General features: G+C 45.5%; 1 protein-coding gene across 14 annotated transcripts in view; it reads left to right on the top strand.

Moving 5' to 3' along the window:
- GRIP1 (glutamate receptor interacting protein 1) overlaps positions 1–27,195 on the top strand; it is a 358,558-nt gene that overhangs the window by 272,856 nt on the left and 58,507 nt on the right. For all 14 annotated transcript variants that reach the window (XM_064166286.1, XM_064166284.1, XM_064166290.1 and 11 more), the window contains exons 6-7: positions 1,089–1,164; positions 3,743–3,888. In XM_064166286.1, coding sequence (XP_064022356.1) covers positions 1,089–1,164; positions 3,743–3,888 — 222 coding nt within the window. The remainder of the gene's footprint in view (positions 1–1,088; positions 1,165–3,742; positions 3,889–27,195) is intronic.

The following is a 27,195-nucleotide window of genomic DNA, read 5'->3' as shown; positions in this document are numbered from 1 at the left end:
TAATTGCATTGATTGCCCGAATTGCAGGACAGAAGGTTTTTCACTGACAGAAAAGAATGTGCATCTGTTAAATAACATACCCCAGTGCTTAATTTATGTGTTTATTCAGGGAAAACCTTTATATAGTTCTTTACTACATACGTTCCTCAGTGGCCACTCGTTATCCTGAGCGTACATGAGGTATGGATGCTTTTTGCTCTCTGCAGTTCTTTTCTCTCTGCAACACTGTAGGACTAGTAAGTGTTCACACTGAGACCAGATTTGCAGAGTAGAGGTTCTGAGAAACCTCTGAGAGGTCCAAAGAGATTCTGGGGTGTACTTCAAGAAGAGCAGTTAGCAGGTCAAGAGAGGTTCTCCTCCCACCCTACTCTGCCCTTGTGAGGCTCTATCTAGAGTACTGTGTCCAGTTCTGGGCCCCCCAGTTCAAGAAGGAACTGCTTGAGAGGGTCCAGCACAGAGCCACAAAGATGATGAAGGGAGTGGAACATCTTCTTTGGGAGGAGAGCCTGAGAGAGCTGGGGCTGTGCTGCTTGGAGAGGAGGGCCCTGAGTGGGGACCTCAGGAATGGTTATAAAGATGTAAAGGTGAGTTCCCAGAGGCTGGAGCCAGGCTCTGCTGGGTGATGCCCAGTGCCAGCACAAGGCGCAATGGGTGGGAGTAGAGGCATAGGAAATTCCATGGAAACATGAGGAAATACCTCCCTCTCTGGAGGTATTCAGGAGCTGCCTGGATGTGTTCCTGTATGATCTGCTGTAGGTGATGCTGCCCTGGCAAGGGGATTTGGGCTGGATGATCTTTTGAGATCTGTTCCAGACCCTAACATTCTGTGATTCTGTGATTTACATCTCATAAGAATCACTCTGCAGGAATATTTTATAAAGCATCCTTTATACCATACCATAGGTCAATTTTACTTAAGATAAAATGCAGTGGAAATTCATTTGATGGCTTGAGCATATTTTTTTTCCCCCTATCTTTAAGCCACTGTGATTGTGCAAGCTGCAAGATTGTGGCTTACCTTTTGAACGTGGGCTTTCATAAAAGGACATCAAAGGAAGGTGTGCTTTCTCTCACTTTTCTCTTTCCAGGTGGAGCACATGATGACAGAAATAAATCTCGTCCTGTTGTAATAACATGTGTTAGACCTGGAGGGCCTGCTGACAGGTACAGTTCAGCTTTCTCTGGAGTGCATATGAAAGAGAAATGGACAAAGGTGAATTAGTTGGGGCAGAAGCTAAGATTTGGGGTGAAGTACACATACTGAAACCTGTTCCCTGGACATTTGTGGTTTGTGTATTTAACTGTAATAATAAGAGTAAGAGACTCATCTTTCTCTGGAATGCATATGAAAGAAATGGACAAAGGTGAATTAGTTGGGGCAGAAGCTAAGATTTGGGGTGAAGTACACATACTGAAACTTGTTCCCTGGACATTTGTGGATTGTGCATTTAACTGTAATAATAATAATAAGAAGAAGAGACAACCACAGAGGCTCAGCACATCATGGTGGGTCTGTGTGAACTCTAATTTAGTATGCTGCATGTTTCAAAGCATTCAGAAACCAACCTGCAACAGGTCAGAGCACATCTTTTGCAGCCTTCAGACAACTGGTGTTAGCTCTTAATTGTGCCATTTATACACCTTTAACATCACAGCCTCTCTCTCTTGCACTTCAGGAAAAACATTGACATATGTTTAGGGGGTGCTGTATTGTTCTTTTGCATGTGAGTTCACACACAACTTCACCTGGGCAGTTTCTGACTACAGACATATGTTCTGGATGAGCATATCTCTCTGTAATGTCATCTTGTATCTACATGAAGAGAGAATATTCACTTTATTTACATGCAGGAATTGTATTTTTTAAGAGTTATGTATTTTAAAATAGCTTTTCTGTCCTTAAACCACTGAAGTTTAAGTGCAATTTCTTTAAAGCAGACTGATTTTCTCCAGCCTCTGTTGACCTTTGAAACACGAAGTGAGAAGCAAACGCTTCCAAGACAGCATTTATGTTTTATCTCCCCTTTTCTCTCCACCACTATCCCTCTTGCTTCCATGTTTTTCACTCCAGTGGTTGAGATGACACTGCTAGTACTTAATTTATATTATAATTCTGAAAACATTTTGAAATTCACCTGGGAGACAGTGTACTTCTAGAGCCAAATTGTTTTTACCCTGGGAGACAGTGTACTTCTAGAGCCTAATTGTTTTTACCCTGGGAGACAGTGTACTTCTAGAGCCTAATTGTTTTTACCCTGGGAGACAGTGTACTTCTAGAGCCTAATTGTTTTTACCCTGGGAGACAGTGTACTTCTAGAGCCTAATTGTCTTTAATCTGGGAGACAGTGTACTTCTAGAGCCAAATTGTTTTTACCCTGGGAGACAGTGTACTTCTAGAGCCAAATTGTTTTTAACCTGGGAGACAGTGTACTTCTAGAGCCTAATTGTTTTTACCCTGGGAGACAGTATATTTCTAGAGCCTAATTGTTTTTACCCTGGGAGACAGTGTACTTCTAGAGCCAAATTGTTTTTAACCTGGGAGACAGTGTACTTCTAGAGCCTAATTGTTTTTACCCTGGGAGACAGTGTACTTCTAGAGCCAAATTGTTTTTACCCTGGGAGACAGTGTACTTCTAGAGCCAAATTGTTTTTACCCTGGGAGACAGTATATTTCTAGAGCCTAATTGTTTTTAACCTGGGAGTCAGTGTACCTCTAGAGCCTAATTACTTTTAACCTGGGAGACAGTGTACTTCTAGAGCCTAATTGTTTTTAACCTGGGAGACAGTGTACTTCTAGAGCCAAATTGTCTTTAACCTGGGAGACAGTGTACTTCTAGAGCCAAATTGTCTTTAACCTGGGAGACAGTGCACTTCTAGAGCCTAATTGTCTTTAACCTGGGAGACAGTGTACTTCTAGAGCCTAATTGTCTTTAATCTGGGAGACAGTGTACTTCTAGAGCCTAATTGTTTTTACCCTGGGAGACAGTGTACTTCTAGAGCCTAATTGTCTTTAATCTGGGAGACAGTGTACTTCTAGAGCCTAATTGTCTTTAATCTGGGAGACAGTGTACTTCTAGAGCCTAATTGTCTTTAATCTGGGAGACAGTGTACTTCTAGAGCCTAATTGTTTTTACCCTGGGAGACATTGTACTTCTAGAGCCAAATTGTTTTTACCCTGGGAGACAGTGTACTTCTAGAGCCAAATTGTTTTTACCCTGGGAGACAGTGTACTTCTAGAGACTAATTATTTTAACCTGTGAGACAATGTACCTCTAGAGTACATTGGGAAAAGAAGGAAAATGGAATTATCCAAGGAAGGGGTGCCTTTGAAATAAACCAGGGAATGGACATTGATGTTTTGCAAGCTGTTCCTGCACCTGTCTGCATCCAAGAAAACATTGAAGGAGGAGGTGTTTTTGTGGGTATGAAAGAGGAGTTGTGTGGACAAGACAGAAAGCAGGCATATGTTGGAGCAGAAACTCTTTGGAGTGGCCATTTAAGGAGGCTTGATTGTTTAGCTGTGTGTTAAGCTGTTTTCCAGTCTCTGGCTTTCCAATTAAAGCAATTTCCTTTCCTCTGCGCCCTCCGAGCGCTCTCGCTGTCAAAGGAAATGTTAAGTGTTAAGGCGAGAGGGATGGATGTCAGAGGGGCTGCGAGGGAATTGCTTTGCATTAAAAGGGTATTATCTCAACATCCATTTATCTTCTATCATCAAAGATCATTCCTTTGATCTCCTCTTCAGAGAGGGCACAATCAAACCCGGGGACAGGCTGCTGAGTGTCGATGGGATCCGACTGCTCGGAACAACGCACGCTGAAGCCATGAGCATTCTCAAGCAGTGCGGCCAGGAGGCGACCCTGCTGGTTGAATATGATGTCTCAGTGATGGGTAGGTTGGGAAAAGTGGGTCTTGAGTTTTGGGAACCATCTGTGGCATTTTTGCTTCCTGTTTCTTGATGAGCTGCTTTAAAAGTGATCACGACCTGTTACGCTACTGGTAGCGCCGCTATCCCCTTCTGCACCGTATCATTAATCTTGGGTTCATGAGGAGGTGAGCAGTATTTTACTGCAGTTTAGCATTCTGACATTTCATGGTTTGTAGGTTGAAACCATAGTGTGGATTCTAGCAAAGTAACTTTTCCAGTGACTGGTTTATAATAAAGGTTAATGAAGTGTAAGCATTTCTATGTCACATGAAAGGGGGTTTTACTTGCTTTTACAGGAATTCTTTCCCCTTTTGCCAGCACTGCTAGGTGACCAAGACATTAAAAAGTCACAAAGCTGCCACATAGCAAAGAATGAGGAGGAGAAAAATTGTTAAGAAATGCAGAGGTGGCAGATCATGGATGGAAAAATGAGCTTAAGCTTTAAGCAAACTTTGATTGAAGTCACTGAAGATACAGGAGGCTTTTTGGAAAGTCAAGGAGAGCAGGTGACTTCTTCACAACAGATTTGGGATTCAGTTATTCCCATTTGATTTGGAAGGTGTCATAGCCACTCCATTTTTGCAAGGTACAGAAAATTCATGGCAGTAAGAAATAGGAATATTCAGCAGTCAGACTGAAATATTTCTTCTTTGTTTGAGGATCTGCTTTTCATTGGTTCCACAGTCAGATTTCTAGCCTAGCAGTAAAGCAGCCTCACAGGACTTTGTGAAATAGCACTGTCAAACTTCAAAGCCTTGGAAAAGATTAATACTTGGAAGAATAATGTCAGATATTTGTTTATTCTGGAATAGCCTTCTTTGTTCTTCTCTGAGATAGGGATTTCAAGGGGGGTTTTATTATTTTATATATATATATCACAGAATCATAGGAACATTCCAGCTCAGCCAGCTCCAACCCCCCACCACAGACAGGGCCACCTCCCACTAGAACAGGTTGCTCAAGGCCTCATCCAGCCTGGCCCTGAACACCTCCAGGGAGGGGGCAGCCACTTCCTTTCTATTAGCAGATATTTCTATCCTGTAAATCAGCATTCTGTGTTGCCAGACTCAGAAAGAACCATCATATATATTCTGGTAGCACACAGGTGGAATTTGATTTTCAGAGGCTATACTAGATGAAGCAAATAACCCTGAACTACTTCTCAGATGCAGACCTGTTGTGTGTAACTGTCTTTTTACCTGTCTAAGCATAAGCTGCATCAGAGGTGCTATATTTCTTGCACTTTAGTTCCTTTGCCTGAAGTCTTCAAGAGGTCACCTGGGAAGCTTGTATATTTTATTGTTTCTGGAGCCTGGGCAAACTAGAGTGAAAAAAGCATCAAGGGGTTCTGTGCAGGGTAATTAAGTGTGTATGTAATGTAGGAGATGCAGCTGGTCCTGTTGAACTCACTGGGGTTACTCTCTGCTAGAGTTTCAGATAGTGAGAAGTTCACACTGCCCCTGTCTAAAACCAGAAGTAAATTTTGTGACTGATGTGTTGGTTTTAAGCAAAAGATGGCCAGGTTCACTTCAGGGTTTCTAAAATCTGCTGTGATACTTCTGGGCTCTCTTTTCTCTGTAACTGGAGCTGGATCTCCTTAGGTAATTGTCCATATTTGCTCTGGAAGGGAGCATGTGGAAGAATGCAGCAGTTATGACTACGTCGAGTTTAAATTCTGACTCATAAGATCTTCATGAATTCTAGTTCATAAATTGCTGCTGCTGGTTTTCAGCAAGCTACTTTTTACATCTTGGGTGTTCTCGCTGGGGCAGTCTTTGAATCAAGAGTACTGTAGTTCAACAAAACTACTCACTAGTGCTGGGAGGCTTAGCAGCACTGGAACAGGCTGGAGAGCTGGGCACAGAGGAACCTAATGAGGGTCAATAAGGATAAATGCAGAGTCCTGTCCCTGAGAAGGAATAATAAACTGCACCAGCACAGGCTGGGAGGTGCTCTGCTGGAGAGCATCCCCATGGGGGTTCTGGTGGCCAACAAGTTCTACATGTGACTACAATGTGCCCTTGTGGGCAAGAAGGCCAATGGGATCCTGGGGTGCGTTGGAAGTGTGTGTCCAGCAGATTGAGGGAGGTTCTCCTCCCCACTGCTCTGTCTTAGTGAGGCCACACTTGGAATATTACATCCAATTCTGGGCTCCCCAGTTCAAGAGGGACAGGGATCTACTGGACAGAGTCCAGCAGAGGGCTACAAGGATGCTGAAGGGGCTGGAGCACTGCCTGATGAGGAAAGGCTGAGAGCCCTGGGGCTGCTTAGTCTAACCAATGTAAATAATTAGATGAGGGATGGGAGTCAGGAAGGAAGGGCCAGGGACAGCCTCTGCTCACTTGTGCCTTGGGATAGGACAAGGGGCAGTGGATGGAAACTACAGCCCAGGAAGCTCCACCTGAACATGAGGAAGAACTTTTTGAGTGTAATGGTGCCAGAGCCCTGGCACAGGCTGCCCAGAGAGGTTGTGGAGTCTCTTTCTCTGGAGCCTTTCCAGCCTTATCTGGATATGTTCCTGTGTGACCTGCACTGGATTCTCTGGTCCTTCTGTGGCAGGGAGATTAGACTCAAAGATCTGCAAAGGTCCCTTTCACCACCTAGCATTCTGTAATCCTTGGCATGAAAGCAAGCTTTTCTGAGCTATTCACACCTGAAAGACATCTTTCTTTCTCATTTCTTCACTGATTGTTTCTTAGTTCAAAACACTCTGTGGTCTTCTAGAATGGAGGACCATATTGCACCTTCAAAATCCATATGTTTCTCTGGCTACTTTAGCAGTTCTGGCACTTATTTGAGTCAGAATGAGTTTGCTGGAATGTGCACCCTGTAATTGTTCTCTGCAAAACAGATATGGTCAGATTGTTTTTCAGTACCACACTCCCAAAGTCACCCTGACATAGAAGTGGTCAATTTTAGCTAGGGCAATGCTCTCAATTTTCTGAGCTCAATGTTTATCAGTGGTACAGTTTTCTAGTAAAGGAACTATTCACACAATCATTTGCTACTAAGCCTGCCAGTAGTTTAACACTGCCCAAGCCTTTTTGCCTCTTCTAAATTGAAAACAAAAGAAAGCAAAAGGCTGCAACAGTTTTATGAGAGTACACTTGAAGAAATCTGCATCACCCTTCAGTATTTGTGCCTGAAAGGAAGAGCACACAAGCTTTCTCTCTTTGGTGCTCTTCTTAAAGGGGAAAGTTTGCATAGTTGAAACATCAGATGAGATAATTCAGGGCATATTTATAGTCATTTATGCAAGGCACAGAGTAGAGAAGAAAAAGAGAACTCACAGGCTGCTCCTTAACTTTCCTCAAACAGTATTACTCAAAGCATTAACCAGATCTGTGGAGAACTTTAAGAGCTACAGAGTATTACAAGACCAAGAAACAACAGTTCCAGAGACTCTAAGTAGAGACTCAAGATCCTCTTAAACCTTATAAATGCTGCAAGACCTGGAAAATGTGAAGTCAGGAAGCCTGTAGGGTTCCATTCTGCCTCTTTCCTTCTGTTTCTTCATAAACCTAAAATGAACATTTCCTTTGCTTGTTACAAGTCTTTGGCAGAACAGGTAGGTGGTGTACTCCAGCATCAGATTGCAGCTGCAGACCTCCTGGCTGTCACAAAGCCACAGAATGTATTCATTACTTTGTCCTCTCCATGTCTCTTCAGAGACAGACTGAATCTGCAAAGCAGAGGTCACAGGAGCTGCATTAGTTGAAGTTTTCCTCTACTTTAAATACTGCTACACAAATACATGCACAACTTGTGCTAGAAGACAATACTTGAAGTCAGAAAGTTGAGCCTGGCAGTTGGGAAATGTCAGGATGGAGGCTGTCTCCTCAGCCTCTATCCAGCTGGGTGTGCATGCAGTACAGTCCCCACAGCTGCAGCAGGGATAATACACATTTTATGTAGCTGTTCAGTTTGAATCTTCTTTCTCTCTTTAGTTTGTGACCACAGGCTTCTCGAGGGCACTGCCTGGATCCTTGTCTGAGTGTAAAGTTATTCATTTCCTGGTGTGGGTTGGTTTTTTTCCTGAGGCTCTAATCCTGCAGCAGTTTGAGTGCTTCAGCCAATATGCAGATGTCAAGGAGAAAACCTCAGTGTCCCAAGGTCATTCCAAATGTATTGGCTCTTTCTTAAGGCAGAAGATGACATGGCCATACCTCACTGTAAGAGCTCCAGAAATACCCACCTGCAGATGTGGCACTAGGTAAAACATGGGGGATTTTTGTCTCTTCTGGAGGCCAGGGCATCATCCATATTCATGCTGTGCAAACAAAGCAGATACTTAAATCTACTTTCTTTGGCACCTTGGTCTCTCATGATATTGTACAAGTTCCTTGTTTATCAAACACTCCTTGTGTTTTCTGCTGTCAGTGCCAGATGCCTGCATCAGGGATGTTAGAGAGAGTATTATCAACTGATAGTCAGTTGTAAATGCATACAATAAACTCTCTGTAGTGCTGACTTGTTAGGATTTCATCTAGCAAAGGTTTTAAGATACAGCTTAACCTTGGCACCAAAAGAGGCTTTTTTTCCTTCAGAGAATTCTGAAGCATGTGATTGTTTTTTCTGCTATTGAGTTTTCTGCCTTTCAGGACTGCTTTTTTTCAACAGCAAGTAAGGAGTTAATCCTTTAAACTCTTCATCTCATGATGCTACTGAATGCAATGCTAGAGGCTTTGGGCAGTGTGGCTGGAAAGCTGTCTACCTGAAGGGGACCTGTGGGTTCTAATTGAAAAGCAGCTGATTTTGAGCCAGCAGTGTGCCCAGGTGGCCAAGAAAGCCACTGGCATCCTGGCTGGGATTAGAAATGCTGTGGCCAGTAGGAGCAGGGAGGTGATTGTCCCCTCGGACTCAGCTCAGGTAAAGCCATACCTCAAGTACTGTGTTCAGTTTTGGGTACCTCAATACAAGAGAGCTGTGGAGGTGCTGGAGGCAGTGCAGAGGAGGGCAAGGAAGCTGAGGAAGGGCCTGGAGAATAAATCTGATGAGGAGCAATTGAAGGAGCTGGGGATGGTTAGTTTGAAAGAGAGGAGGCTGAGGGGAGACCTCATTGCTGCCTACAGCTACCTGAAAGGAGTTTGTGGAGAGGTTGGCCACTTGAATATTTCTATGATTCTGTGACTTCACTGAATCTCATCATGAACCTCTAAGAGAATTGTTATCTGTCAGTCAGGCATCAGTTCCTGCTTGCTTACCTGCTTTAATCTACTCTATTTAGCTGGTAGACAAGGAAGATCACAAAGTCACAGAGATATCCATATTGGAAAAGCCCCTCAGGATCACCAGATCCAACAAGTCCCCTACTCTACAAGACTCGCCTTAAACCATATCCCTAAGCACCACATCCAAACGACCCTTAAACACATCCAAGGCTGGCAACTCCACCACCTCCCTGATCAGCTCACTCCAGTGCTTGACCACTCTCTCTGTTAAAAACATTATCCTAGTGTCCAAAAAAAGATAAATACCTTTTTTACACCTCTTGAGTTAAATGGCTAACATGGAAACCTAAGGAAAAGAGACAACAAATGGCTAGCATGGAAACCTAAGGAAAAGAGACAGTAAATGGCTAGCATGGAAACCTAAGGAAAAGAGACAGTAAATGGCTAGCATGGAAACCTAAGGAAAAGAGACAGTAAATGGCTAGCATGGAAACCTAAGGAAAAGAGACAGTAAATGGCTAGCATGGAAACCTAAGGTGGATAGACAGTAAATGGCTAGCATGGAAACCTAAGGTGGATAGACAGTAAATGGCTAGCATGGAAACCTAAGGAAAAGAGACAGTAAATGGCTAACATGGAAACCTAAGGAAAAGAGACAGTAAATGGCTAGCATGGAAACCTAAGGAAAAGAGACAGTAAATGGCTAACATGGAAACCTAAGGAAAAGAGACAACAAATGGCTAGCATGGAAACCTAAGGAAAAGAGACAGTAAATGGCTAGCATGGAAACCTAAGGAAAAGAGACAGTAAATGGCTAACATGGAAACCTAAGGTGGATAGACAGTAAATGGCTAACATGGAAACCTAAGGTGGATAGACAGCAAATGGCTAGCATGGAAACCTAAGGAAAAGAGACAGTAAATGGCTAGCATGGAAACCTAAGGAAAAGAGACAACAAATGGCTAACATGGAAACCTAAGGTGGATAGACAGTAAATATATAGCATGGAAACCTAAGGTGGATAGACAGTAAATATCTAGCATGGAAACCTAAGGTGGATAGACAGTAAATGGCTAACATGGAAACCTAAGGTGGATAGACAGTAAATGGCTAACATGGAAACCTAAGGTGGATAGACAGTAAATGGCTAGCATGGAAACCTAAGGTGGATAGACAGTAAATGGCTAACATGGAAACCTAAGGTGGATAGACAGTAAATGGCTAGCATGGAAACCTAAGGTGGATAGACAGTAAATGGCTAACATGGAAACCTAAGGTGGATAGACAGTAAATATCTAGCATGGAAACCTAAGGTGGATAGACAGTAAATATCTAGCATGGAAACCTAAGGTAAACAGGCATCATGGTTTTAAAAAAAGCCCAAATGAAGTATTTTGGGCTGGCAAATTCATACCCCAGTTCTTAACTCATCAGTACTTGGTGTGATCAAGAGATGCTGTGGCTAACTGCTTTTAGTGAAACAAGAAAATGCTGGCAATTAGTGACCAATACTGGTTAAAAGTCCTTTTCAGCCTCTATAGAACGTGGGCAGAAGGATGATCTGCTCCTTCAAGTCAGCACTCGTGTGTCCCCTCCATGTTACATGACCTTCTTTTTCTTGCAGTTCTCTTTTCATGCTCTGCACACCTGCCACCCAGCCCGTTCACTGCTGGCTCCTCCAAAACTCAGAGTGCTTTATATTAAAGGAACTGCTGAGTGGTGAAAGTGTGAATGGGGCCTTGTAAGAAGAGAGTATTTCTCTGTCTAACGAGGGGTGTCACTGTGCTGCATAAGTAACTGCCAGTTTGTCATTTCCCAACATTTGGGTGAACTTCTGTCCTTAACAGCACTCACACATTTTTATATACCATCACAGGAGCATTCAGAGTGGAAAAGCCTCTCAGGATCACCAAGTCCAGGTGTTCTTTAAACCATAGCTCCAAGCACCACATCCAAACCACCTTGAAACACATCTAGGGTTGGTGACTGCACCACCTCCCTGGGCAGCTCATTCCAATGCCTGACCACTCTTTCCCTGAAATATTGTTTAATAACATCCTATCTAAACCTACCCAGTCACAGCTTGAGGCCATTCCCTCTTGACTTACTTCTGAGAAGAGACCAGCACCAACCTCTCCACACCATCCTTTCAGGTAGCTGTAGACAGCCATGAGGTGTGTGGGAAAAACTTTACCTCTGACAGTACATCTGTGCCCAAATAGTCCCCCAAAAGAGTGAGCAGCATTAAGCCCACCAGTCTGCTCCCTATCAGCCAGGTTATCAGACCAGTTGCACATGTGCTTCCTGGGGACCAAAAAAAGCTTGAAGAACACATGTGACCAGTGGTTTTCAAAGATGTTTGTCAGAGTGGAGAGGTGTAAATGTTCAGGGTCTTGTGTTCCTGTCCATTTTGTGCAACTGTGATGCATTTTGACTCTGTTCTTTGTTCTTGTCCTGGTTCCTAGCTGCATTAGTGCTGCCTTTTTTTTTCCCCTGCAGCAGCTGCTTGGGTTTTTTTTTCCTTACTGACCTAGTTTGAGTCTTCTTTTCTAGAAGGTCCTAAATCCCCAACATGCTATTCCCTCTCCTTACAGCCCACTTTTCTCTTCTGTCTTTTGCCAAGTAAGGCTTAGGGAGTTTTCCAGCATATTTCTCTCACACTGCTGATTTCTCTCCATAAAGGCCTTTTGCAGTTCTTGTGCCTGCCTTTCTTTAGACCTTTTCCCAATCACTGTCTCTTTGCAAACCATGCTCAACTTTCTTGTACTGCAGCTTTTTAGATCAATCACCTTCTCACTTCAGTTCCTCCTCTTCTTGTCCCAAAAGATCACAGAGTCACAGAAACATCCAGGTTGGAAAAGCCCTTCAGGTTCACCAAATTCCAACCTAGAACCCTACTCTACAAGATTCATCTTACACCTTATCCCTAAGCACCACAGCCAAACCACCATGAAACACAGCCAGGCCTGGGCACTCCACCACCTTACCCTATCACAGGGTGCAAGTGAGCAGAGGCTGCCCCTGTCCCTTCCTGACCCCCTGCTCTCATCTATTGATACACATTGCACAGAATGATAGAAACTTTCTGATTGCAACAGACCCCAGGATCACCAAGTTCAACTATCATCCCTACTTTACAAAGTTCACCTTTGAATCAAATCATCAAAAACCACAACCAAACCACCTTGAAACACACCCAGGGTTGGGGACTCCACCACCTCCCTGGGCAGCTCATTCCAATGCCTGAACACTCTTGCCAGGAAAAAATGTTTCCTAATGTCCAGTCCAAACCCACTCTAGTGACAGGTTGAGGCCATTCCCTCTTGTTCTGTCTCCAATTACCTGTGAGAAGAGACCAGCAGCAGCCTCTCCATAATGTCCCTTCAGATAGTTGTAGACAGCCATGAGGTCTCCCCTCAGCCTCCTCTCTTTCAAACTAACCATACCCAGCTCCCTCAGTCACTCCTCATCAGATTTATTCTCCAAGCCCTTACCCAACTTTGCTGCCCTCCTCTGCACTGGCTCCAGCACCTCCACAGCTCTCTTGTACTGAGGTGCCCAAAACTGAACTCAGTACTCTAGGTGTGGCTTTACCAGAGCTGAGTCCAAGGACACAATCACCTCCCTGCTCCTGCTGGACACAGCATTTCTAATCCCAGCCAGGATGCCATTGGCTTTCTTGGCCACCTGGGCACGTTGCTGGCTCATCTTCAGCTCCTGTCTATTACAGCCCCCAGATCCCTTTCTGCCAGCAGCTCTCCAGCCACACTGCCCCAAGCCTGTAGCATTGCTTGGGGTCGTTGTGACCCAAGTGCAGGAGCTGGCATTTGGCCTTGTTGAAACTCATCCCATTGATGCTGACCCATTGATCTTGCCTATTCAAGTCCTCTACACAAGATCTGCTCTCCCCTCCTCCTGATTTGTGGTTCTGTGTGCCAGATCTGTCAGGCAATGAAGACTTGTAGAGAACATGAATTTCCAATATAAAACCTACAGAATTTTCTGTGTCTAGGCAAACCAGAATGGTTTTCCCTCATGATGCTTTCAGACACAGCTGACCTGTTTCAGCTGAAAGAACTAGAGGAAGGGGGGGGAAAGTACAGCCTGAGAGAGTTGACAACCACAAGAAAACAAGCATCACACCAAGTGTTTGAACTGTGGCCAAGCTGTAAGCAATTAAAATCATGGTGTTTTAATGAGAAAAGTCTGATGATTCTTGAGTGTATTTGCCCTGTAGAATATTTGTGTTTTGTTTTCTCTGCCTGCTGATGATTTTCTGTTACAGTTTGATAGCCATGTAGCTGGCAAATGATTACAGAAGGGAGGAGTTGTCATGTTTTACAAGGATTTCATAAATCTTACTGATATTTCTTTCTTTACAAACTTCTTGCTCGTCCCTAAAGAGAAGCAAATTGCATTTAGCTGAACCATATAAGTTACAAATTAATCTAACAGGTCCAATTAACATTTCTCTCTAGTGCTTTTGAAACCGTGGCCTCATTAAAAGCAGTTTAAGAAACATTGCTTTGTATGGGAGGGGGAAAAAAAAAAGCAAAGCTGTAAAGGTGAAATGAGATGACCCTGTAACAGAAAGCAGAGAATGGCATTTAGTTGTCATAAATAGCAAGGGAAGGGGGAGGCAGGAAGGGAGGTGTTACCTTCCCTTGCATACTGAGAGTAATGGACAAATTTGTCTTCATAGACTCCTCAGGAAGGTGAAACCTGTACTTGTGTGCAGTTAGTCTAAATCACAGCATCTCAGAGTTGTCAGGGCTAGAAGGGATCTCAAGGATCAGCCAGTTCCAACCCCCATGCCATGGGCAGGGACACCTCACACTAGAGCAGGTTGCTCAGAGCCGCATCCAGCCTGACCTTAAAAACCTCCAGGGATGAGGCTTCCACCACCTCCCTGGGCAACCTGTGCCAGTGTACAACTGGGAAATAAACTGAGTCTGAAATATCTAATGTATTTCATGGTGGGGGTTCATGAAAGAAGAGCTTCCTAATCTGTTCTCCTTTCTTCTCTCCAAGCAATGCTCTAGATGCTAATTTAAGGGTCTGGATCCAAACAAGGAATCACTCTCTGCCTGTTAAAAATATGCTGTTATACTTCTTTTAGTATCTCAAATACTGGAAGGAGGAGATTGCTGTAGTAACTAACATCTCTTGTCCAGCATTCAGGCTACAAGCAACCTGTTCCAGTGGGAGGTGTCCCTGCCTGTGACCATTGAGGTCCCTTCCAACCTAAACCAATCTATGAAGTGGAGGGAAGGAGCAAATAAACCTCATATATGTGTATTTTGTACAAGATGGGGGAAAAAAAGCTTCATCAAATCTGTCCACTTTGCATGAAGGCTGTCCAGATGAAATGCAGCATGAAAGAGAATTGCCATCCCTACTACATGCTCATACCTCTGCTCACCTGCAGGTTATGAGCACAGACAGAAAGAGTTGGGGCTGTTCAGTCTCAAGAAGAGAAGGCTCTGAGGTGACCTTCTTGTGGCTTTCCAGGATCTGAGGGGGGCTACAAAAAAGCTGGGGAGGGACTTTTTAGGTTGTCAGGGAGTGACAGAACTGGGGGGAATGGAGCAAAGCTGGAGGTGGGGAGATTCAGGCTGGACATGAGGAGGAAATGGTTCAGCATGAGAGTGGTGAGAGCCTGGAATGGGTTGCCCAGGGAGGTGGTTGAGCCCCCAAGGCTGGAGGTGTTTAAGGCCAGGCTGGATGGGGCTCTGGACAGCCTGATTTGGAGTAGGGTGTCCCTGGGCATGGCAGGGGGGATTGGAACTAGATGATCCTTGTGGTCCCTTCCAACCCTGACCGATTCTGTGATTCTGTGATTCTAGTCAAGAGGTCTTTCATTAAACTCACTTATCTATTACTTTGCATGCTGGCCAACAGCAACAATGAGGCATCTGGAATTGTGCTGTACTGTGAAAAGGAAAAAGGAGCAGGTAGCTGAAGTATTTAACTTCACAGTGAAGATGTGAAAGTTTTACAAAGAGGATGATAATTAAGCTTCTTGGAGATTAAAGGATCTTCTCCATGTGCCATGCAATTCAATGCAAGAGAAACTCTGTAATCAGAAAAAATCCAATTAAAAAAGCCCCCAGCCCTAGGTTTGGTGTAATGGCATTTCACTTATCTGAGAGACTGAGGCGTAAGGGACAGAGCTGTTTTTATGTCAGAGAGAGCTTGGGTTGTAACCCCAGAAGCTGTCTCTTAAAGGGCCCCTCTCCAAGGAGCAGCAAAAACTCCATTCCTGCCTCCATTCCAGGCAGTGGAAACACCTCATGTCTCCCACCATTTTCCCTCAGGGAGATGTTTGCAAAACTCCAGAACCAAATCACTCTATAGTCTTGGCTTTTTTTTTTCCCCATTGATGTGACCCAGCCAGGCTGTGCCTGATGGTTTAGACCAAGGGCAGAGAACCTGAGAATCAGTCAGATTCCATCTCCTGGAATGTCCAGACTTGGCAGGGACTCAAGGATCCATTGGGCATGCAGTAGGGCAAATTTCCTCCCTTTACATTGAGGATCATAGAATCAACCAGGTTGGAAGAGACCTCCAAGATCACCCAGTCCAACCTAGCTCATTCATCATTTTACAGAATGTTAACACTGGAAAAGGCTGGATTCTGGGGGTGTTCAGCCTGCAGAAGAGGAGGCTGAGAGCAGACCTTATTGCTCTGTGCTTGCATCTTAAATCCTTGCTTTGTGCATTTAAAGAGATCATTTCATAACCTATGGACTCAATATTTAACAGAGTGGTCTGAGGAAACAATATTGATAAGAATTATTCTCTGTCTATGTCCAACCAAAACCTTAATGAGTTCTTTTTTTAGTCTATTGCCTGGTGACTCACATTAGTGGTGTTTGACCTTCTATGAGTCTCACAATTCTCATCTGAGAGGCAACTTGCCAGAATATTCTGTCAGGCTGCTATTAATTGATCATGTTGCTGTTGCAGTGAAGAGCTGAGAAGACCTTAAGAGAACGATGTCTCCATGATAATTGAATGTAGAGTCATAGAATGGTTTAGGTTGAAGAGACCTCAAAGCTCATCCAGTTCCAACCCCCACCACAGGCAGGGACACCTCCCACTAGAACAAGTTGCTCAAGGCCTCATCCAACCTGGCCTTGAACACCTCCAGGGAGGTTGTGCAGCACAGAATGGGATCAACCTGTGCCAGTGTCTCACCACCCTCACTGCAAACAACTTCTTCCTAACATCCAGTCTAAATCTCTCTTCTGCCAGTTTAAACCCACTACTCCTCATCTTGGCATTACAAGACCTTGTCAATAGTCCCTCCCCAGACCTCCTGTAGCACCCTCTGATACTGGAAGGTCACTCCAAGTTCTCCTGGAAGCCTTCTCTTCTCCAGACTGCAGAGCCCCAACTCTGCTGCTGCAGCCCTCTGAGCATCTTTGTGGCCTCCTCTGGACTCACTCCAACAAGATCTGCTTTGGAAGTAAATCTAAGGCAAGCACCTGACTGCAGGTTTCACTTGAATTTTAGCTGTTTTCCTCTTGGAGGGGGAGAAGAGGGTGGCAGTGATTTTATGAAGAGGACTTATCCAGATTATTCTCCAGTTTCATCTTTAGCTGCAATTCTGACCCTAGCAGGAAAGTCATGGCTCACTGCAGCCCAAACAAAAGTGCTAAGCTGTCCTGAAGAGATGAATAATGAAGGGTATGACAGCTTCCCAAGGTTACAGGTAAAGCAAGTTGAAGTTTCTTCCTTCCTCTTATGTGCCTCCAGGTATTTCTTCCCTGGCCCATAGAATTCCATTCTGACATGCAGAATCCACCCCAGTATAAAAGCACTCTTTCTTGGAAGGGAGTCAAGTCATGCAGTGACCCAGACCTGTAGGTTAGCTGCACAAAACTGGAAGCAGAGTAAGGTTTGCCAGTTGACACAGTCTTCTGTGGGACATCAAAGACAGTGAGTCTCTGGGAAGAATAGAGACAGACAAGGGGAAGCAGAGATGGGGATGCTAATGAGGAGGAAAAGGCTTTCTAGGGCAAGGTTTTCACCAGCAACTATAATGCCTCTGAATGACATTGTTAGTTTCATTTTTTTTGCTGGCAGATAATGCAGAGGTTATGCACATGAAAATATGGTGATTTCTGCAGGAAAAGAGAGAGTAGAAATAGGATAGAAATGGAATAGAATGGAATGGTTTAGGTTGTAAGAGACCTCAAAGTTCATCTAGTTCCAACCCCCCACCATAGGCAGGGACACCTCCCACTAGAACAGGTTGCTCAAGGCCTCATCCAACCTGGCCTTGAATACCTCCAGGGAGGGGGCAGCCACAACCTCCCTGGGCAACCTGTGCCAGTGTCTCACCACCCTCACTGCTAACAACTTCTTCCTAACATCCAGTTTCAATCTCTCCTCTGCCAGTTCAAACCTGTTACTTCTCATCCTGTCATTACAAGACCTTGTCAATAGTCCCTCCCCAACCCTCCTTTAGCCCCCCTTCAGATACTGGAAGGCCTCTCCAAGGTCTCCTGGAAGCCTTCTCTTCTCCAGACTGCAGACCCCCAACTATCTCAGCCTGTCCTCATAGCAGAGCTGCTGCAGCCCTCTCAGCATCCTCATGGCCTCCTCTGGACTGGCTTCAACAGTTCCATGTCCTTCTTGTGCTGAGGGCTCCAGACCCAGGTGGGGTCTGATGAGAGCAGAGTAAAGGGTGACATGTACATGACAAGATGGTGATGTGTACATGGAAAGATGGACATATGTACATGAAAAGATGGTGAAAGGTACACCTTGAGGCAGAGCTGTGGGACTTGTGTTGTGTTCCATAAGAGGTTTCTCAAACACTTTCTTCAAACATTCCTGGTTGAGTTTTTCTTGATTCTCTGTTTCACATCCAAAACCTATTGCTGATTCAGGTCATCTTCCCTGTGTTCTTAATTGAAATCTAAAAGCTTGTAACAGCTTAAATAAGGGGAAAAAGAGAAAGAAAGCCCAAGCTGGACTTGCAGGCACAGTGAGCCTGTGATTTCCCCTTTGTCATTAATATGATTTTGGCACAACATTCCCTATAGCTGCAAAGCAAATCTAAAACAAGCTCCACAAGCAGTTCTTCCTGCCACTTTCTCACTCAGGGAGGCAGCAGTAATTTATAGGTAGAGGTCATTATTCACACTTAACTTTCTCATTTTAAAACAGAACAATTCCTAGATTAAATACCCTGGAACTGCATTGTTAGCTGGATGTTGAATGAGCTTTGTGAGGTGATTCTCTCTGCAGGGTTTAGTGGGTTTTGCATGCTGTATCTAATCCCTAGCCATAGAAGGGCTGCAGTGTGCTGTCACCTGAAGTGCCATTGATCAAGAGCCATTGATCCTTTGGGCAGGATCCAGCATCCAGCAGGTCTAGGGAGGTTCTTCTCCCTCCTCCTTTCTGTCCTGGTGAGACCACGCCTGGAATTATTGTGTCCTGTTTTGGGCTCCCCAATTCAGGACACAAAGAAATCTGCTGGAGAGTGTCCAACAGAGAGCCACAAGGATGACTGGAGGACTTGAGCAGTTCCCTCAGCTGTTCCTCATAAGGAAAGGATACAGCTCAGTGTGTTCAGAAGAAGCAGCATTTTGGGACAATGAGACCAAGTGCAAGTTCCTGCATCTGGATTGAGGCAATCCCAAGTACCAGTATAGGCTGGGAAGGGACTGGCTTGAGAGCAGCCCTGAGAAGAGGGATTTGGGGCTGCTGAAGAGACCTCCAAGATCATCCAGTCCAACCTAGCACCCAGCCCTATCCAGTCAACTGGACCATGGTACTAAGTGCCCCAGCCAGGCTTGGCTTCAACACCTCCAGGGACAGTGACTCCACCACCTCCCTGGGCAGCCCATTCCAATGCCAATCATTCTCTCTGCCAACAACTTCCTCCTAACATCCAGCCTAGACCTCCCCAGCACAACTTGAGACTGTGTCCCCTTGTTCTGTTGCTGAGTGCCTGAGAAGAGACCAACCCCACCTGGCTACAGCCTCCCTTCAGGTAGCTGTAGACAGCAATGAGCTCTGCCCTGAGCCTCCTCTTCTGCAGGCTGCACACCCCCAGCTCCCTCAGCCTCTCCTCAGAGGGTTTGTGTTCCAGGCCTTTCACCAGCCCTGTTGCCCTTCTCTGGACACCTTCCAGCACCTCAACATCTCTCTTGAATTGAGGAGCCCAGAACTGGACACAGGACTCAAGGTATGGTCTGACCAATGTTGAGTACAAGGGGAAGAATAACCTCCCTTGCCCTACTGGCCACACTGTTCCTGATTCAGGCCAGGATGCCATTGGCTCTCTTGCACACTGCTGGCTTATCTTCAGCTACTATCTACCAGTACCTCCACATCCCTTTCTTCCTGGCTGCTCTCCAGCCACTCTGTCCCCATTTTGGTGTAGCTGCCTAAACTAGGGCTAGTGTAACACATATTTTAAATGCCAGTGTTCTCTGATGGTCATAGAGGGAGTTTAGGTCTCTAACTCAGGTGTAGTCCTAGATCTGCTCTATAGACACCTGCATTTTGGTGCAGAGAATCCCAGCATAAGTGTCTCAGATTGTCCCCTCCAGTCTAATGGATGCTTTTGACCTTCACTTCTTCATTTCTTCATCTGTACAGTGAGGAAAACACCATGCTTTTGCTCAAAAGGGCAGTTATAAGATAGAATCATTCATAAACGTGTGCTGTAATGAATATTCAGAGGCTGCACCACCACATCTGGTCCGAGAAGGCTGAGAACACTGTTAAGTAATTAAGGCACAGGTATGGTAAGGAAAGGGGAAAGTGTTGGCACTCATTAAGTAGTCACAGTCTACTTTCCACATGAGACTCTTCAGGAAGTACGAATATGTGGTTATTTAATTCAAGAAGGGAGGTAAAGCTGAGTTCACCCAGGCAATATTTATTCTGGGGTTCATTAAATTTTAAGTGCTTTGTGCCCACAGGGTGACCATAATATTTTCCTCTTAATGCCATCCTGTTTGTAAACAGACACTTCTCCTCTTTTTTCTGTGCCTGTATTTTTATTATGATTTATGTTGATGTTCTGCTGATTTTAATCAAGTCCTCATTTGGGTTTTTACACACTTTGCATAAGCACAGCCTTCCTATTACAATCAGCTCAGCAGTGCTGAATGAAATAGCTGCCTTCTGAGTGCTGTGACCTCTACTTCTTCAAGGTCTTTACAGCTCACGTAAATTTGGGTGCATTTTCACTGGTGGGGAAAAAATAGAAGGCAAGGAAAAGAAAACCCCACACCTGGAAATGGTTTTTTACAGTTCCTCCTTTACACAGATCCAGTAATTACTGTGCTACAAATCTGTGACCTTCATGAGCACTAAACTCAAAAAAAAACTCATCAGAAGGGGGCTTGAGAGGTTTTGAAGTCCCTCCTGACTGGCAGCAGGAGCAGCTCTGGCAGGAGTTAAATGGTTTGTCCTGCAGCAGAGAAGAAGCCACATAGGAACCTTGCCAAGGGTGACCCTGGCAGCAAGCTGGCAGGCTGCCTACTGAGGAAGCAGATGAAAGAGTACACTTCTCCTTACTGGCACTCCATCAGTTATGGGATGCTTCAGTTTCTAGAGCTTATTGCTTGCTTGGTGTTTGGGGAGAAGAGATGTGGGAAATCGTTTTTGCTGGAAGTGTAGACTGCAGAGATCAGGCAGCATAGAAACTTCCATTTCATTTAGAAGTGTGAATATCCCCAGGATTCCTTGGAACAGGTACTGGGGAGGGAAAGCAGGAAGCACATAAGCAACAGACAAGCAATCCCAGATTATTTTTGCACAGAATCACAGAATGTCAGGGGCTGGAAGGGACCTCCAAAGCTCATCCAGTGCAACCCCCCCTGCCAGAGCAGGTGCACCTAGAGCAGGTCACACAGCAACACATCCAGGCAGGTTTTAAACATCTCCAGAGAGGGAGACTCCACAGCCCCCCTGGGCAGCCTGTGCCAGTGCTCTGTCACCCTCACAGGGAAAAAATCCTCCTCATCTTTACATGAAACTTCTGTGTCTCAACTCCCACCTGAGAGCTGCACAACTCTCACACTGCTCCTTGCTGCAAAAAATGGCAAGGTCAGATCTCAGCTTCAACCATCTACATGGTAGCATTTTATACCATGGATGTGCCCAATGCACTTACTGTTTATGGCAGCTTTTCTAGAGCATAAATTATTGAAGAGACCAAACTTGCTTGGGAAAAAATAGAAGTGGTACTGATAGTACAAACTTGTAGCATCAGGAATTCATACTATCTCTTTGGATGTTAGGAAGAGGTTCTTCATCATGAGGGTGCTGAGACACTGGAACAGGTTGCCCAGGGAGGTGGTGGAAGCCTCATCCCTGGAAGTTTTCAAGGCCAGGCTGGATGTGGCTCTGGGCAACCTGCTCTGGTGTGAGGTGTCCCTGCCCATGGCATGGGTGTTGGAACTGAATGATCATAGAATCAGTCAGGGTTGGAAAGGACCACAAGGATCATCTAGTTCCAATCCCCCCTGCCATGCCCAGGGACACCCTACTCCAAATCAGGCTGTCCAGAGCCCCATCCAGCCTGGCCTTAAACACCTCCAGCCATGGGGGCTCAACCACCTCCCTGAGCAACCCATTCCAGGCTCTCACCACTCTCATGCTGAACCATTTCCTCCTCATGTCCAGCCTGAATCTCCCCACCTCCAGCTTTGCTCCATTCCCCCCATTCCTGTCACTCCCTGACAACCTAAAAAGTCCCTCCCCAGCTTTTTTGTAGCCCCCCTCAGATCCTGGAAGGCCACAAGAAGGTCACCTCAGAGTCTTCTCTTCTTGAGACTGAACAGCCCCAACTCTTTCTGTCTGTGCTCATAGCAGAGCTGCTGCAGCCCTCTGAGCATCCCAGTGGCCCTTCTCTGGACACCTTCCAGCACGTCCACATCCTTCTTGTAATGAGGGCTCCAGAACTAGACACAGTACTCCAGGTGGGTTCTCACTAGAGCAGAGTAGAGGGGGAGAATCATCTCCCTGGCCCTGCTGGCCACGCTTCTGCTGCAGCCCAGGCTCTGGTTAGACCTCTGGTCTGCAAGTGCACACTGCTGGCTCATGTTGGGCTTCTTGTCCACCAGCACCCCCAGGTCCCTCTCCTCAGGGCTGCTCTCCAGCCACTCACTACCCAGGCTGGATTTGTGCTTGGGATTGCCCTGACCCAGATACAGGACATAGCACTTGATCTTGTTGATCCTTGAGGTCACTTCCAACCCTGACAGTTCTGTGATCTGTGGTTATTTACCTGATGTCTTTTGTGTGCCTGTCAGGTCTCAAGATGTAGGAAGTGTCCAGGGCACACCTTTGCTTTGAGGCTTTTGGGATTCTTCAAGATGCTGCTCTCCTGGTCGAGGCCTGGGCAGATGGGGAGCTGTCAGCTCAACACAGAGTTTGGGTGTTCAAAGTGTTCACTTCCATCTGTCAAGCGCTGGCAGTGAGGGTTTTGTGTTCTGTAGACTTCTGAAAAGCATCTAGTCCCACTCCAATTATTGCTGTTTCCTATCCAGTGGAAACTTGAGGTCATTGTGACAAGCAGTTGTAATGTATGGGCACTGCAGCTCCCTGTGTTATTTATGGTAGTGTGTATTTGCAAGCTGACTTTTGAGGCTGGCAGATGTACCATTTGACACACCAGCTGTGCCTTAGCTTGCAGGCAGAGGTGCAAATTGTCTCATTCTTATTTGTTCTGTTTGTTTTGACTGGGCAGGTACAGAATCCTGCACAGGCTGGGCCATTTTGGAGAAATCAGACTTCTTGGGTGGTTTATTTCCTGCCCTGCTTGCAAGAGAAATATAAGCATTAGATGGTCTTTGGTACATATGTATCTAGCAGCTTGCCAGACAGCTGGGGATGCCTCATCATTGGAAGTGTTCACAGAATCATAGAACCTTAGAGGTTGGAAGGGCCCTCCAGAGATTGAGTCCAACCCCCTGCCAAGGCAGGATCTGCTGGAGTAGTTTGCACAGGAATGCATCCAGGTTGGGTTTGGAAAGTCTGCAGAGAAGGAAACTCCACAACCTCTCTGGGCAGTCAGTTCCAGGGCTCTGGCATCCTCACTCTAAAGAAGTTTCTCCTCATGTTGAGGGAAAACCTTCTCTGTTCCAGTTTGTAGCTGTTGCTCCTTGTCTTCTTGCTGCTGACCAGTGATAAGAGCTTGGCCCCCTCCACTTGACCCCCACCCCTCAGCTATTGATAGACATTGCTCAAATCCCCTCTCAGCCTTCTCTTCTGCAGACTAAACAGCCCCAGGGCTCTTAGTCTCTCTCCAAAGGGGAGATGCTCAAGTGCCCCACTCATCCTCATGGCTCTCTGCTGGACTCTCTCCAGCAGGTCCCTGTCTCTCCTGAACTGGGGAGCCCAAAACTGGACACAGTACTGCATGTGTGGCCTCAGCAGGGCAGAGTAGAGGGGGAGAAGAACCTCCCTAGACCCACTGGCCACACTTTTCTTGATTCACCCCAGGATGCCATTGGCTCTCTTGGCCACAAGAGCACATTGCTGTGTTCAAGGTTGGAAGAGGCTCTCAGCAATCTGATCTATCAAAGATGTCCCTGAACGTGTCAGGGAGCTTGAACTAGATGATCTTCCAAGGTCCCTTCCAACATAAACCATTCTGTGATTTGGTGGTGCTGTGGTTTTATCCATGCTTTGTACAATAGACAAAGAAGCATTTTGCACTGTAGGGTCTCAGCACATGTTGTTTGGACTTGTTTCAGTGTCTTTCTTGGGAGATGATTTTGTTACAAGTAATTATTTGTGCATTCCAATCCTGGAGTGAAATGCAGGCAAGATTCTGTCACTGCTGACTTGTCTAAATATTTCACAGTCATTCTGATGCTATATAATGTTTCAGGGTGATTTTTCAGGAGCTGTTCTTTGATAGAAATGTGTATTTCTAGGTTCCCAAGTTCTGAAACTGTGTGTTGCCACCAGGAGTGGAGATTTGAGTTTTCATTGGTTCTTTAAATGCCACCTGAATTTACTGAGCAGGATTCATTTTCAAGGTAACAAAGGAAAGAAATTGCAGTCTGGGCTTATTTAAAATGCATTCAGACTAACCTCAAAGAGGCAAACCCAGAATCTTCTGTATAGACTCCATCCACCGTGTCCCCTCTGTGTTGTAAATTCAGCAATAGATAAATTGAGTTTTAGAATAACAAGGCACACAAAAAATAGAGATAAATGAAGAGACTGGAGTGTAATGTAACAGGGTTTGAGTAGAGAAGGGACCTCGTAAAGATGAAAGATAGGAGAGTGTGCAGTGGAGAGCTGCAAAGATGATTGCAGGACTTGAACCTCTCTGCTATGAAGAAAGACTGAGAGGCCTGGGGCTGTTTAGTCTTGAAAGAGAAGGCTGAGAGGGGATCTGATCAATGTCTATAAATGTCTGAGGGATTGGTGGCAAGATGAAGATGCCAATCTCTTTTCAGTAGTGCCCAGTAATGGGACAAGGAACAATGGATGCAAGCTAGAACACAGGAGACTCCACCTCAACATGATGAGAAGCTTCTTTAGAGTGAGGGTACCAGAGCCCTGGAACTGACTGCCCAGAGAGGTTGTGGAGTCTGTGGAGACTGTCCAAACCCACTTGAATGTATTCCTATGCAAACTATCCTAGGGGAACCTGCTTTGGCAGCAGTGTTGGACTTGATGATCTCTGGAGGTCCCTTCCGACCTCTAATGTTGATATCTGAGCATAAAACAGAGTTAGTAGGAAACAGGAGTGTCCCAAGAATTAAGTGTTTTAAGTGAGAGAAGTTTAGACAGGCTTTTGTGATCTGAACATGATTAAAAGTCTGACAGAGTCCCAAGTGGATTTTGAGCACGTCCCCACCCACACAGGTACAAGGACTTTGCAGGCACAGATGGTTCTTCCCCTGGTTAGCAGTCATTTCTTAGCTGAGAAGGTTGCAAACTATGGAATTAGATAAAGGCAGCTCTTAGGATTTAGGTTTTAAGAACTTGGCTGAACTAGAGTCATGTAAACGAGCAGAGGGAAATGGAAAGGCTGCCAATAATTTGGCAAGAATATAGACTCACTGGTGTAGAAGGGAGCTAGGTGGCACATTTGTCTCTGTTTTCCATCATGAGGTTGAGAGGTCTCTCTGATTCCATTACCATTCATTCTGCTGGCACATTCTTGAAATGATCTCTGATTTTAATTTTTGAAGTCTGGCTATTCTAAAGGAGAGAGGGTGTGAAATGCCACCAGGCTTTTCTTTCTTAGCAGCAAGTTCCTGGGTTTTTATCATAGCATCATAGAATGGTCTAGAATGGAAGGGAACTTCAAAAGTCATCTAGTCTAACTGCTCCCCTGCAGTCAGCAGGGACATCTTCAACTAGAGCAGGTTGCCCACAGCCCTCTCCAGCCTCACCTTGAATATCTCTAGGAATGAGACCCTGGGCAACCTGTTCCAGTGTTCCATCACCCTCATAATAAAGAACCTGTTCCTAACATCCAGTCTCAATTTGCTCTGCTCTAGCTTGAAGCCATTGCCCTTGTCCTGTCCCTGCAGGCCTTTGCAAACAGTTTCTCTGCAACCTTCTTGTAGCCCCCTTCAGGTACTGGCAGGCTGCTAAGAGGTCTCCTTGGAGCCTCCTTTTTCCCAGGCTGCACACCCCCAGCTCCCTCAGCCTGGCTTTGTAGCAGAGCTGCTCCAACCCCCTGAGCATTTCCATGGCCTCCTCTGGACCTGCTCCATCAGCTCCATGTCCTTCCTGTACTGAGGGCTCCAGAGCTGGATGCAGCACTGCAGGTGAGGTCTCAGCAGAGCAGAGCAGAGTGGCAGAATCCCCTCTCTGATCTGCTGCCAGTGCTGCTTTGGATGCAGCCCAGGCTGTGATTTACCTTCTGTGCTGCAAGCTCACACTGCCTGCCCATGGCCAGCCTTTGTGGACTCTGTGGGCTTTCATTCAGTTAGTAGCTCAGTAGCTCCAGTGCTGTGCTGTTCCTGGCAACAAGGGAAAAGACACTATTTTAGATATGTACTTTACTACTGGTTTGAGTTGGGGCTGTTCACTTTGGAGAGGAGAAGGCTTTAAGGTGACCTTATTGTGGCCTTTCAGTATCTTAAGGGGGCCTACAAGAAAGCCAGGGAGCAACTTTTTAGGATACCAGGTAGTGATAGGACTGGAGGGAATGGAACAGATCTAGAAATGGGTAGATTCAGACTGGATGTTTGGAAGAAGTTCTTCAGCATGAAGGTGGTGAGACCCTGGAAGAGGTTGCCCAGGGAGGTGGTGGAAGCCTCATCCCTGGAGGTTTTTAGAGCCAGGCTGGATGAGGCTCTGGCCAGCCTGATCTAGTGTGAGGTGTCCCTGCCCATGGCAGGGGAGTTGGAACTAAATGATCCTTGTGGTCCCTTCCAACCCTGCCTGGTTCTGTGATTGTAGCTGAGCTGAACAAAAACTAAAACAACTGTTACTCTACAGCCTGCCTGCAGCACACAGATACTCCATAACCCAGGGAACACTGGCAGCACACAGATTTTGTGGCATCTTAGAAGCTGAGCCTTGGAGACTGACACTGGCCCTTGGAACAAGGAAAATCTTTAATTTTTAAATAGTTGTTTTATTATTAAAGAAACTAGCTCACTCTCTCCCCAAATATTGCTTGCATTAAAATAATGCCAGCTTACTCCCTTCCAAACTACACTTTAGGGTAAAGTCTCACATGTCATTAAGCTTGCTAATATTTTTTGTATTCTAAGTCTCAGGGGAGAATTAGAGACAGTGTCAATGAGTTTTAGCTCTGCAGAAATCATTAGCAGAGCCTGCTAGCTGGCATTGATTCTACTTCTCCCATCAAAGCTGAGAGGAAACAAGGTTACTCTGCCAAATGAAGCGTGAACAAAAGACAGGGTGCAAACCTTAAGCAGAGCAGAGCACCAAGGCCAGCACTGTGCATCAGCGCCCTGTGCCTGGCTTACTTATGACCTTTATAGTCACCAAAGTATGAGGGTTCAAATAATACTGCTCTAAACAAGTGGTAGTGGTGGTACCCAGCTACAGGACACCTTCAGTGCTGTGCCTTTTAGATACTGCAGAAGCCTCTCTTACTGCTGCTGCTTTCTCTTTTGAAAT

The sequence above is a fragment of the Pogoniulus pusillus genome, chromosome 27 (assembly GCF_015220805.1).
Source record: "Pogoniulus pusillus isolate bPogPus1 chromosome 27, bPogPus1.pri, whole genome shotgun sequence".
NCBI lineage: Eukaryota > Metazoa > Chordata > Aves > Piciformes > Lybiidae > Pogoniulus > Pogoniulus pusillus.
Note: the sequence above shows the minus strand (reverse complement) of the source record. Positions and strands in the feature narration are given on the sequence as shown.